General features: G+C 48.5%; 1 protein-coding gene across 1 annotated transcript in view; it reads left to right on the forward strand.

Moving 5' to 3' along the window:
• The first annotated feature begins 3193 nt into the window (after nt 1-3193).
• Nucleotides 3194-12500, forward strand: part of pycr1b (pyrroline-5-carboxylate reductase 1b) — a 13778-nt gene continuing 4471 nt past the window's right edge. Inside the window, exons 1-6 of the mRNA XM_061232719.1 lie at nt 3194-3371; nt 3847-3931; nt 6292-6362; nt 7975-8154; nt 8826-9047; nt 9335-9427. Of these exons, the coding sequence (XP_061088703.1) occupies nt 3865-3931; nt 6292-6362; nt 7975-8154; nt 8826-9047; nt 9335-9427 (633 nt within the window). The 5' untranslated portion in view covers nt 3194-3371; nt 3847-3864. The remainder of the gene's footprint in view (nt 3372-3846; nt 3932-6291; nt 6363-7974; nt 8155-8825; nt 9048-9334; nt 9428-12500) is intronic.

Consider the following 12500-nt stretch of genomic DNA (forward strand, 5'->3'; position numbering starts at 1 on the left):
CACTCACACAATCAAACACACACTCACACAATCAAAAACACACTCACACAATCAAACACACACTCACACAATCAAACACACCCTCACACAATCAAACACACACGTACACACACAATCAAACACACACTCACACAATCAAACACACACGTACACACACAATCAAACACACACTCACACAATCAAACACACACGTACACACACAATCAAACACACACGTACACACACAATCAAACACACACTCACACAATCAAACACACACGTACACACACAATCAAACACACACTCACACAATCAAACACACACGTACACACACAATCAAACACACACGTACACACACAATCAAACACACACTCACACAATCAAACACACCCTCACACAATCAAACACACGTACACACAATCAAACACACACTCACACAACCAAACACACACTCACACAATCAAACACACGTACACACACAATCAAACACACACTCACACAATCAAACACACGTACACACACAATCAAACACACACTCACACAATCAAACACACACGTACACACACAATCAAACACACACGTACACACACAATCAAACACACACTCACACAATCAAACACACACGTACACACACAATCAAACACACACTCACACAATCAAACACACACGTACACACACAATCAAACACACACGTACACACACAATCAAACACACACTCACACAATCAAACACACCCTCACACAATCAAACACACGTACACACAATCAAACACACACTCACACAACCAAACACACACTCACACAATCAAACACACGTACACACACAATCAAACACACACTCACACAATCAAACACACGTACACACACAATCAAACACACACGTACACACACAATCAAACACACACTCACACAATCAAAAACACACGTACACACACAATCAAACACACACTCACACACTCACACAATCAAACACACACGTACACACACAATCAAACACACACGTACACACACAATCAAACACACACGTACATACACAATCAAACACACACTCACACAATCAAACACACACGTACATACACAATCAAACACACACTCACACAATCAAACACACACGTACATACACAATCAAACACACACTCACACAATCAAACACACTCACACAATCAAACACACTCACACAATCAAACACACACGTACATACACAATCAAACACACACGTACACACACAATCAAACACACACGTACACACTCACGTACATACACAATCAAACACACACTCACACAATCAAACACACACGTACATACACCATCAAACACACACGTACATACACAATCAAACACACACTCACACAATCGTTGCACCTAGGCCTCATTGAGGGTTAAATTAACGCTTATAGTGTACATCATGGCTCCAGTTGAACTCATGTACTCTGTGAGAGTTGAATTAACATTGACATGTTAGTATTAAACGCCAGACGAAGATGTATTTCATAATGTGTCCTCTGCATTTGCCCCACCCTTGCTACAACCTAGCCACAGTGCAGCGCCTGGGGAGCAACGCGGGGTTAAAGGTCTCGCTCGAGGGCCCAACAGCTGCGGGGATTTTATTGTGGCTACACCGGGTCTTGAACCACCGACCTCCTGGGTTCCAGTCACGTCCTTTAGCCACTAGGCTGCCATAAATAAATGAGAAATTCAGAACATCTAGAGCATGTGAGGAGTCAGGATGGCGGGGGGCGGGGGGTCGACATGTGTCATGACATACAATACATTGTTTAACGGATCAGGGTTAATGACTTTATTCAAAGCAGCTCAACCCTTCAAAACAGCGATCAGTGACGTTAAGTTGAAACACTAACACTATGGTTAGCGAGACGTGTTCACTGTAAATTCACCCTGACTCTGATTAGAGAGACGTGTTTGCTGTAAATCTTCCGGTGGTGACTGCTGAATTTTAGCAGCATGATAAAAAACGCCTGAAAGTATTTTACAAACGCACATCTGCAAACTCAACTGTTTGGGGTTGGGGAGGGGCGTGTTTGGGGTTGGGGGGGGGGGGGGGGGGGGCTGCAGGTGCTGAAGGGTTGAGTATGTGCAGAATGTTCTGGATGGCACCCGGGGCACGAGACCGGGGTCTGGGGGCGAGGGGGGCGGTTTGGGGGTGAGGGGGTGGTTTGGGGGGGCGTGAGAGAGAATAGATAAACAGGTGGAGCCACAGTCGTCCCCCCCCCCCCAGGGGCATGGCTCCAGAATGCGGGGCGGCCATTTTGGAACATCCGCTGGGCTCCCATTTCAGAACGAGTTAAAGACTCCACAGACCAATGGCTTATTTCTAACTCTCACAGAGAGAGGTGTAAGCCTGAATCTTAATTGAACCCAGACACATTTTTCCGTTCATGTAAATGTCTTCGGCGATGTTCCTGTACGACGTACGCGTTTGTGTGCGTGGCGTGGCCTGTAGCCTAATGGTTAAGGTTCACGACTGGGACCCGGATGGTCGGTGGTCTAATCCCCGGTGTAGCCACAATAAGATCTGCGGTAGTGGTAATATAATGTTGGTCTAACTGCGTGCCTGTTTGTCCAACATGGGCTAAACCACCTGCCACACAAATTCAGTCGGAACAGGTGACATTCACAGGGGTTTGAGGAATTTAACACCGTTGTGTAAAATAAAAGTGGTTCTCAACCTTTCAGGCAGCACCCCCCCCCCCCCCCCTTCACTTCTTACAACCAAAAAGTTAAATGAACATTTGTAAAGCAGGTGGTGAGACCGAGAGCTTGGGTTTGAGTGTCAATACTGCGGCCAGTTAGAGACACTAGGTAGTTGCAATATGTAAAAAATAATTACAAATTAAAATTAAATAAAAATGATAAAAGCAAACAGTTATCTGAAATGGATTCCAGGATTTTGACGACTGAAGCTCGCGCTCCAGACCGTTATACACAGCGCTATACTCTACTTTCGCCACCAGGGGGAGCCATGATGCGCTCAACGGCGTATGTCTCAAACCATAATCTGCGATCATGTAAAATCCTTGTGCATACCGTGGAGTTGACCTAAATTCCCCTTTAAAATGCCCCCTCCGCGTTCTATGGATATGATGCAACCGGTCTGCCCCCTTGCAAGTCCTTATCATTAAACCCAATCGCATGAACGGCCAGCTTTACCGTCATTGGGCAGAGGCAACTACTACCGTGATAATCATTGGCCAGTGTGCATGTCCATCAGGGCAGTTACCCGGAACATGTGCTTCGGTGTCGAAGGGAGGCGGCCACGTTGACTCTCGGCTGCTAAGCGGGCGGTTTTTTGTTCTGTTACAGAACTGGCGAGGAAGTAGCGTTAACACTAGCCACGGAGTTGAGACATTTAAACTTTTTTCCCCCTGTTGCAAGGTAAGTGTTTCCACCCGTATTTTAGACCTACCGTGGTTTCTTTAATCGCCGATTGTGACATTTTACAAATCAAATTCGCATATGATTTGACAAACCAAGTGAGCTCTATTTGATTATGGAAGTTAGCAGTAAGAATCCCATTGGAGCTAGCTTGCTACACAACAAAACCGTACTTATCACTGGTGTAATGTTCCCTACCATCCTAAACGTGACGAAACGATGTGTTTGTTTCTATCAATGAGCTGTCAACATGCAATTGGACATGTTATACCGATTTATCCAGATGCATCATACATACCATATGCAGTCGTGATGTGACCCACGGTTATTGGCTGTAATGTGTGGCTTCGTAAAATGTATTTTTGAAAAGTGTGCCTACGTTGTCACGCCGCAGCGACGATGCATTTTTTAAAGTAAAATCTGAATGATTTTAAGTTACTTATTTTGTTTTTGTTCCCGGTCCGGTTGTGTCCAGGGCAGCCATATTCGCGGGATGAGCGTGGGGTTCATCGGAGCCGGGCAACTGGCCCATGCGCTGGTGAAAGGATTCACCGCCGCCGGTAAGACACTGACCGTGACCTACTTTTAACCCGTTAAGGCCCCCTCGGCCATACGGTATATATTGGATGCGTTTCCACGTGGATTCGTTTCCCGTTCATACCCCCTTTCATACGCGGAACTCGCGACATTGCTGGATTCAGTTACAGTTATTCGGGTTTGATAGCTGGTGTTTTTTTCTCCGTTCACATACTCTGCGAATCAGATCACACATATGACCATTCGGGATAGATAAGGCAATGCAGGGAAATGTTACTTTATATGATCCCAAATAGCTAACGTTAGATAAACCATGCTTCCGCTGTTTATCAGCTAAAGCTAAGAACACGCGTTCTTATTTGTTTTTAGTAAAATGCAACTAAAATAATTCAGAATTCAACTGATCTAAATACCTAGCTTTATCTTCCATTAATATGTGTTATGCTAGCCAGTTTGCCAGTTGGCTCGGTTGTATAAAAGTGCAACTTAAAACTGCACTTGCCTGACATTGTTTACCGGCTAAGATTATTGCGCAGCACATAAGCATTTTGCGAGGCAATGATGACGGTTTTGGAAACGCTGTTCTCATTACATTATTGTCTCACAATGGACAAAGCCATGCCAGGCAAGGACGGCAAAACTGTTTATGACATTCCGAACAGAACTGTTCTGATTACCCTCACACAATCACAATACTGCTCCATTATCTCCGGCTGCGCTTTCTCAGATTCGTGGAAGTTTTGTGGCGAGGGCAGATTCAGGAACGCAGGCCGTTAAATAAATTGCCCTGTGGTTCGAACGGCGTAACGGTTTGCGTGCTATATCCAGGAACGTCGCTGCTTTTGATCGCACGAGAACCGTGGCTGAAGATTTGTGTAAATCTTACTCGGGTCTGCACCCAGAAAATAGGAACATCTTCAGAACAAAATCATCCCCGTGGCCTGTTCGCATAAGTGCCGCTGGCATTGGAAATAGCAAGAACAGTTACCTGTTAAGATGCCTGCATTAAATAAGCTTGATTTTGAGCAATTAATGCACTGTACTTAATCATTTTTTGGAATGTTTTTTTTTTTTTTTGTGTGTGTTGTTTTTTCAGAATTCTAAGTCAGTGTCTTGGAACTCCACTGCTTTCAATTACCGGTAGTGATTGTGACATCACCGTTGGAATGTTCAGTTAAGAACATTCTATTGACACATTTGTGATCTTACACCTTGTGAGACGGGTGCGTGGGGGTTGGACCCAAAATGCACGACTCAGAAACAATAGTAAAATAAAGTCCCGTTAGGGCTTTATTCGGGACGAGTCCCAGGAGCGTAGTCAATACAAGCAAAGTCCATACACGAAGATCCAGCCAAACAAATACAAAACAAACAAAAAGCACGGTGCCGAGGGAAGAGGCAATCTCGTAGTCGGTAGGCGTGCAGGGAGGTCCGGTAGCAGGAGAGCTGTCAGCGGGGCAGATGAACAGGCGGACGGCAGGCAGAGGCGTAGTCGTGGACGAAGCGGGAGTCGAAACCATGAAACAATCAGCGGGGCAAAAGTACAAAAACGGTAGGCGGGGACGTAGTCAAGAAACAAAACGAAGGTCACAAAACAGAAATCAATAGTCGATGGTCAGTAAACAGGCGTGGATCGTAACGTGTAATCAAACAGTAAATAATGCTCAAGAGTTGCGTGGTAAACAGAGGCAGACAATTTCGCAGTGAACAGTTGCGCGACTGGGCTATAAATGCAGGTGTAGACAGGTGTAGACAATTAGTTAGAGCGTAGCAAGGAAATGGAAAACAGGTGCGATGGATGACAAGTTAAACAAGGAGATTAGTAATCGTTAGTAATAAACCTATCCTGCCCTAGCATTAGTAAATTAGTAAATGACATGCACGAGAAACGTAAGGTAACATGAACACATGATTAGTCTTGTTAGTTTCTACCCAATCCTGATCTAGCGTTAGTAGTTTTAGTAAATAGACAAATAGAAACATTAGGGGAGTGAAGGACAGAACGAGAGAGAGAGAGAGAGAGAGAGAAATGGCGGAACGCAAGGTTTGCGGAAAAACATGTAAAAGTGTATGCATAACAACGACCAGTTAACGTAACAATAAACATAAATCAAAACATGACACAACGCGAAACTAAGACGATAATCACTCAACATAACCAGGTAATATAATCGTAACGAAACATAACTAGACATGACGAGAAAACAAATCGTAACAAGAAATAAACTAAACAACATGACGAACCTAGACTAACATAATACATGATAAGACACTACGTGACTAAGACAACACGAATAAACATAAATCAACATAAAACATGGTGAGACAGACCTGAAACGTGACACCTTGAATGGTTAAATCCCTGTCCCCCTCTCTCCCGTAGGGGTAATCGCCACCCATCGGATCACAGCCAGCTCACCAGACACAGATCTCCCAACGGTCTCAGGGTTGAGGGTGAGTATTCCTGGATCTGGAGCCTGTATCACAGGCTAACTCAGTAATACTACTGCTCTGTGGGTTTTACTCAGTGCAGTTATCCAGCTAACTCAGTAGTCCTGCTTTGTGGGTTTTACTCAGTGCAGTTATCCAGCTAACTCAGTAATCCTGCTTTGTGGGTTTTACTCAGCGCAGTTATCCAGCTAACTCAGTAATCCTGCTCTGTGGGTTTTACTCAGCGCCGTTATCCAGCTAACTCAGTAATCCTGCTTTGTGGGTTTCACTCAGTGCAGTTATCCAGCTAACTCAGTAATCCTGCTTTGTGGGTTTTACTCAGTGCAGTTATCCAGCTAACTCAGTAATCCTGCTTTGTGGGTTTTACTCAGTGCAGTTATCCAGCTAACTCAGTAATCCTGCTCTGTGGGTTTTACTCAGTGCAGTTATCCAGCTAACTCAGTAATCCTGCTTTGTGGGTTTCACTCAGTGCAGTTATCCAGCTAACTCAGTAATCCTGCTTTGTGGGTTTTACTCAGTGCAGTTATCCAGCTAACTCAGTAATCCTGCTCTGTGGGTTTTACTCAGTGCAGTTATCCAGCTAACTCAGTAATCCTGCCTTGTGGGTTTCACTCAGTGCAGTTATCCAGCTAACTCAGTAATCCTGCTCTGTGGGTTTTACTCAGTGCAGTTATCCAGCTAACTCAGTAATCCTGCTTTGTGGGTTTTACTCAGTGCAGTTATCCAGCTAACTCAGTAATCCTGCTCTGTGGGTTTTACTCAGTGCAGTTATCCAGCTAACTCAGTAATCCTGCTTTGTGGGTTTCACTCAGTGCAGTTATCCAGCTAACTCAGTAATCCTGCTTTGTGGGTTTTACTCAGTGCAGTTATCCAGCTAACTCAGTAGTCCTGCTCTGTGGGTTTTACTCAGTGCAGTTATCCAGCTAACTCAGTAATCCTGCTTTGTGGGTTTCACTCAGTGCAGTTATCCAGCTAACTCAGTAGTCCTGCTTTGTGGGTTTCACTCAGTGCAGTTATCCAGCTAACTCAGTAATCCTGCCTTGTGGGTTTCACTCAGTGCAGTTATCCAGCTAACTCAGTAATCCTGCTCTGTGGGTTTTACTCAGTGCAGTTATCCAGCTAACTCAGTAATCCTGCTTTGTGGGTTTTACTCAGTGCAGTTATCCAGCTAACTCAGTAATCCTGCTCTGTGGGTTTTACTCAGTGCAGTTATCCAGCTAACTCAGTAATCCTGCTTTGTGGGTTTCACTCAGTGCAGTTATCCAGCTAACTCAGTAATCCTGCTTTGTGGGTTTTACTCAGTGCAGTTATCCAGCTAACTCAGTAGTCCTGCTCTGTGGGTTTTACTCAGTGCAGTTATCCAGCTAACTCAGTAATCCTGCTTTGTGGGTTTCACTCAGTGCAGTTATCCAGCTAACTCAGTAGTCCTGCTTTGTGGGTTTCACTCAGTGCAGTTATCCAGCTAACTCAGTAATCCTGCTTTGTGGGTTTCACTCGGTGCAGTTATCCAGCTAACTCGGTAATACTGCTCTGTGAAACACCCCCCAAAATATCCCCGCTGGTTGGGGGTGCGGAGTTTCTCCCCTCTAACGGGCGTGCGTTCTGCCCGCTGCAGAAGATGGGCGTGAACTTCACCACGAGCAACAAGGAGACGGCGAGTAAGAGTGACGTGCTGTTCCTGGCGGTGAAGCCGCACATCATCCCGTTCGTGCTGGACGAGATCGGGCCTGACATCGAGGAGCGCCACCTCATCGTCTCCTGCGCTGCCGGGGTCACCATCAGCTCCATCGAGAAGGTGCGCCTCTCCCTCTGTCCCTCTGTCCCTCTTCCCTCTCTCTGTCCCTCTCTCTCCTCTCTCCCCCTGTCCCCCTGTCCCACTCTCCCACTCTCCCACTCTCCCTCTCCCTCTCCCTCTCCCTCTCCCTCTCCCTCTGTCCCTCTGTCCCTCTCTCCCTCTCCCTCTCCCTCTCCCTCTCCCTCTCCCTCTGTCCCTCTGTCCCTCTCTCTCTCCCTCTCCCTCTCCCTCTGTCCCTCTGTCCCTCTGTCCCTCTCTCTCCCTTTCCCTCTCCCTCTCCCTCTCCCCCTCTCTCTCTCTCTCTCTCCCCCTGTCCCTCTCTCTCTCACCCTCTCTCCCTTTCCCTCTCTCTCACCCTCTCTCCCTTTCCCTCTCTCTCACCCTCTCTCCCTTTCCCTCTCTCTCACCCTCTCTCCCTTTCCCTCTCTCCCTCTGTCCCTGTCCCTCTCCCTGTCCCTCTCCCTCTCCCTGTCCCGCTCTCTCTCCCCTCTCTCCCTATCTCTCTCTCCCTCTATCCCCCCCAACTCCTCCCTCTCTCTCCCTCTCTCCCTCTATCCCCCCCTAACTCCTCCCTCTCTCTCCCTCTCTCCCTCTCTCTCTCCCTCTCTCTCTCTCTCTCTCCCTCTATCCCCCCCCTAACTCCTCCCTCTCTCTCCCTGGCCCAATGGCAGAAGCTGCTGCAGTACCGCCCGGCCCCCAAGGTGATGCGGTGCATGACGAACACGCCGGTGGTGGTGCGGGAGGGGGCCACGGTGTACGCCACGGGCAGCCACGCCCAGCTGGAGGACGGCCGGCTGCTGGAGCAGCTGATGGGCAGCGTGGGCTTCTGCACGGAGGTGGAGGAGGACCTGATCGACGCCGTCACCGGCCTGAGCGGCAGCGGCCCCGCCTACGTGAGCCCGGGGGGGTCAGGGGTCAGGGGTCAGGGGTCGCTGGAGCGTCGGCGTGTGTAATGGGAAGGACGGCCCCTTCGGATTGGTCATCTATTACTTTTCTGAAGCGCCGTCACATTGTTTGGGATCGGTGTTAAAGTGTGTTTGTGTGTGTGTATGTGTCTTAATGTGTTAATAACATATGTGTTGTTAATGTGTGCGTGTGTTATCACGTGCGCGGTGTTAACGTGGGTGTGTGTGTGTGTGTGTGTGTGTGCGTGTGTGTGTGTGTGTGTGTGTGTCTGCAGGCGTTCACGGCGCTCGACGCTTTGGCGGATGGCGGGGTGAAGATGGGGTTGCCACGGAGACTGGCGGTCAGGCTGGGCGCCCAGGCATTGCTGGTCAGTTGCCCCTCTGTAATCAGGGTCTGTGAGTGCGTGTGTGTGTTATCAGGGTCTGTGAGTGAGTGCGTGTGTGTAATCAGGGTCTGTGAGTGCGTGTGTGTGTTATCAGGGTCTGTGAGTGCGTGTGTGTAATCAGGGTCTGTGAGTGCGTGTGTGTGTTATCAGGGTCTGTGAGTGCGTGTGTGTATTATCAGGGTCTGTGAGTGCGTGTGTGTGTTATCAGGGTCTGTGAGTGCGTGTGTGTGGTATCAGGGTCTGTGAGTGCGTGTGTGTGGTATCAGGGTCTGTGAGTGCGTGTGTGTGTTATCAGGGTCTGTGAGTGCGTGTGTGTGTTATCAGGGTCTGTGAGTGCGTGTGTATTATCAGGGTCTGTGAGTGCGTGTGTGTGTTATCAGGGTCTGTGAGTGCGTGTGTGTGGTATCAGGGTCTGTGAGTGCGTGTGTGTGTTATCAGGGTCTGTGAGTGCGTGTGTGTGTTATCAGGGTCTGTGAGCGCGTGTGTGTTATCAGGGTCTGTGAGTGCGTGTGTGTGTTATCAGGGTCTGTGAGTGCGTGTGTGTGTTATCAGGGTCTGTGAGTGCGTGTGTGTTATCAGGGTCTGCGAGTGCGTGTGTTATCAGGGTCTGTGAGTCTGTGTGTTATCAGGGTCTGTGAGTCTCTGTGTGTTATCAGGGTCTGTGAGTCTGTGTGTGTTATCAGGGTCTGTGAGCGCGTGTGTGTTATCAGGGTCTGTGAGTGCGTGTGTGTGTGTGTTATCAGGGTCTGTGAGTGCGTGTTATCAGGGTCTGTGAGTCTGTGTGTGTTATCAGGGTCTGTGAGTCTGTGTGTGTTATCAGGGTCTGTGAGTGCGTGTGTGTTATCAGGGTCTGTGAGCGCGTATGTGTTATCAGGGTCTGTGAGCGCGTGTGTGTTATCAGGGTCTGTGAGTGCGTGTGTGTGTTATCAGGGTCTGTGAGTGCGTGTGTGTGTTATCAGGGTCTGTGAGTGCGTGTGTGTTATCAGGGTCTGCGAGTGCGTGTGTTATCAGGGTCTGTGAGTCTGTGTGTTATCAGGGTCTGTGAGTCTCTGTGTGTTATCAGGGTCTGTGAGTCTGTGTGTGTTATCAGGGTCTGTGAGCGCGTGTGTGTTATCAGGGTCTGTGAGTGCGTGTGTGTGTGTGTTATCAGGGTCTGTGAGTGCGTGTTATCAGGGTCTGTGAGTCTGTGTGTGTTATCAGGGTCTGTGAGTCTGTGTGTGTTATCAGGGTCTGTGAGTGCGTGTGTGTTATCAGGGTCTGTGAGCGCGTATGTGTTATCAGGGTCTGTGAGCGCGTGTGTGTTATCAGGGTCTGTGAGTACGTGTGTGTGTGTGTTATCAGGGTCTGTGAGTGCGTGTGTGTGTGTAATCAGGGTCTGTGAGTGCGTGTGTGTTATCAGGGTCTGTGAGTCTGTGTGTGTTATCAGGGTCTGTGAGTCTGTGTGTGTTATCAGGGTCTGTGAGCGCGTGTGTGTTATCAGGGTCTGTGAGCGCGTGTGTGTTATCAGGGTCTGTGAGCGCGTGTGTGTTATCAGGGTCTGTGAGCATGTGTGTGTTATCAGGGTCTGTGAGCACATGTGTGTTATCAGGGTCTGTGAGCGCGTGTGTGTTATCAGGGTCTGTGAGCGCGTGTGTGTTATCAGGGTCTGTGAGTGCATGTGTGTTATCAGGGTCTGTGAGTGCGTGTGTGTGTGTGTGTGTTATCAGGTCCTGTGAGCGCGTGTGTGTTATCAGGGTCTGAGTGTGTGTGTGTTATCAGGGTGTGTGTGTGTTATCAGGGTCTGTGAGCGCGTGTGTGTGTAATCAGGGTCTGTGAGTGCGTGTGTGTTATCAGGGTCTGTGAGCGCGTGTGTGTGTTATCAGGGTCTGTGAGTGCGTGTGTGTTATCAGGGTCTGTGAGTGCGTGTGTGTTATCAGGGTCTGTGAGTGCGTGTGTGTTATCAGGGTCTGTGAGTCTGTGTGTGTTATCAGGGTCTGTGAGTGCGTGTGTGTGTATGTGTGTTATCAGGGTCTGTGAGTGCGTGTGTGTGTGTGTTATCAGGGTCTGTGAGTGCGTGTGTGTTATCAGGGTCTGTGAGTGCGTGTGTGTTATCAGGGTCTGTGAGTGTGTGTGTGTTATCAGGGTCTGTAAGCGCGTGTGTGTTAACAGGGTCTGTGAGTGCGTGTGTGTGTTATCAGGGTCTGTGAGTGCGTGTGTGTGTGTGTTATCAGGGTCTGTGAGTCTGTGTGTGTTATCAGGGTCTGTGAGTCTGTGTGTGTTATCAGGGTCTGTGAGCGCGTGTGTGTTATCAGGGTCTGTGAGCGCGTGTGTGTTATCAGGGTCTGTGAGCGCGTGTGTGTTATCAGGGTCTGTGAGCATGTGTGTGTTATCAGGGTCTGTGAGCACATGTGTGTTATCAGGGTCTGTGAGCGCGTGTGTGTTATCAGGGTCTGTGAGCGCGTGTGTGTTATCAGGGTCTGTGAGTGCATGTGTGTTATCAGGGTCTGTGAGTGCGTGTGTGTGTGTGTGTGTTATCAGGTCCTGTGAGCGCGTGTGTGTTATCAGGGTCTGAGTGTGTGTGTGTTATCAGGGTGTGTGTGTGTTATCAGGGTCTGTGAGCGTGTGTGTGTGTAATCAGGGTCTGTGAGTGCGTGTGTGTTATCAGGGTCTGTGAGCGCGTGTGTGTGTTATCAGGGTCTGTGAGTGCGTGTGTGTTATCAGGGTCTGTGAGTGCGTGTGTGTTATCAGGGTCTGTGAGTGCGTGTGTGTTATCAGGGTCTGTGAGTCTGTGTGTGTTATCAGGGTCTGTGAGTGCGTGTGTGTGTATGTGTGTTATCAGGGTCTGTGAGTGCGTGTGTGTGTGTGTTATCAGGGTCTGTGAGTGCGTGTGTGTTATCAGGGTCTGTGAGTGCGTGTGTGTTATCAGGGTCTGTGAGTGTGTGTGTGTTATCAGGGTCTGTAAGCGCGTGTGTGTTAACAGGGTCTTTGAGTGCGTGTGTGTGTTATCAGGGTCTGTGAGTGCGTGTGTGTGTGTGTTATCAGGGTCTGTGAGTGCGTGTGTGTGTGTGTTATCAGG

Source organism: Conger conger, chromosome 2, assembly GCF_963514075.1.
Source record: "Conger conger chromosome 2, fConCon1.1, whole genome shotgun sequence".
Taxonomy (NCBI): Eukaryota; Metazoa; Chordata; class Actinopteri; order Anguilliformes; family Congridae; genus Conger; species Conger conger.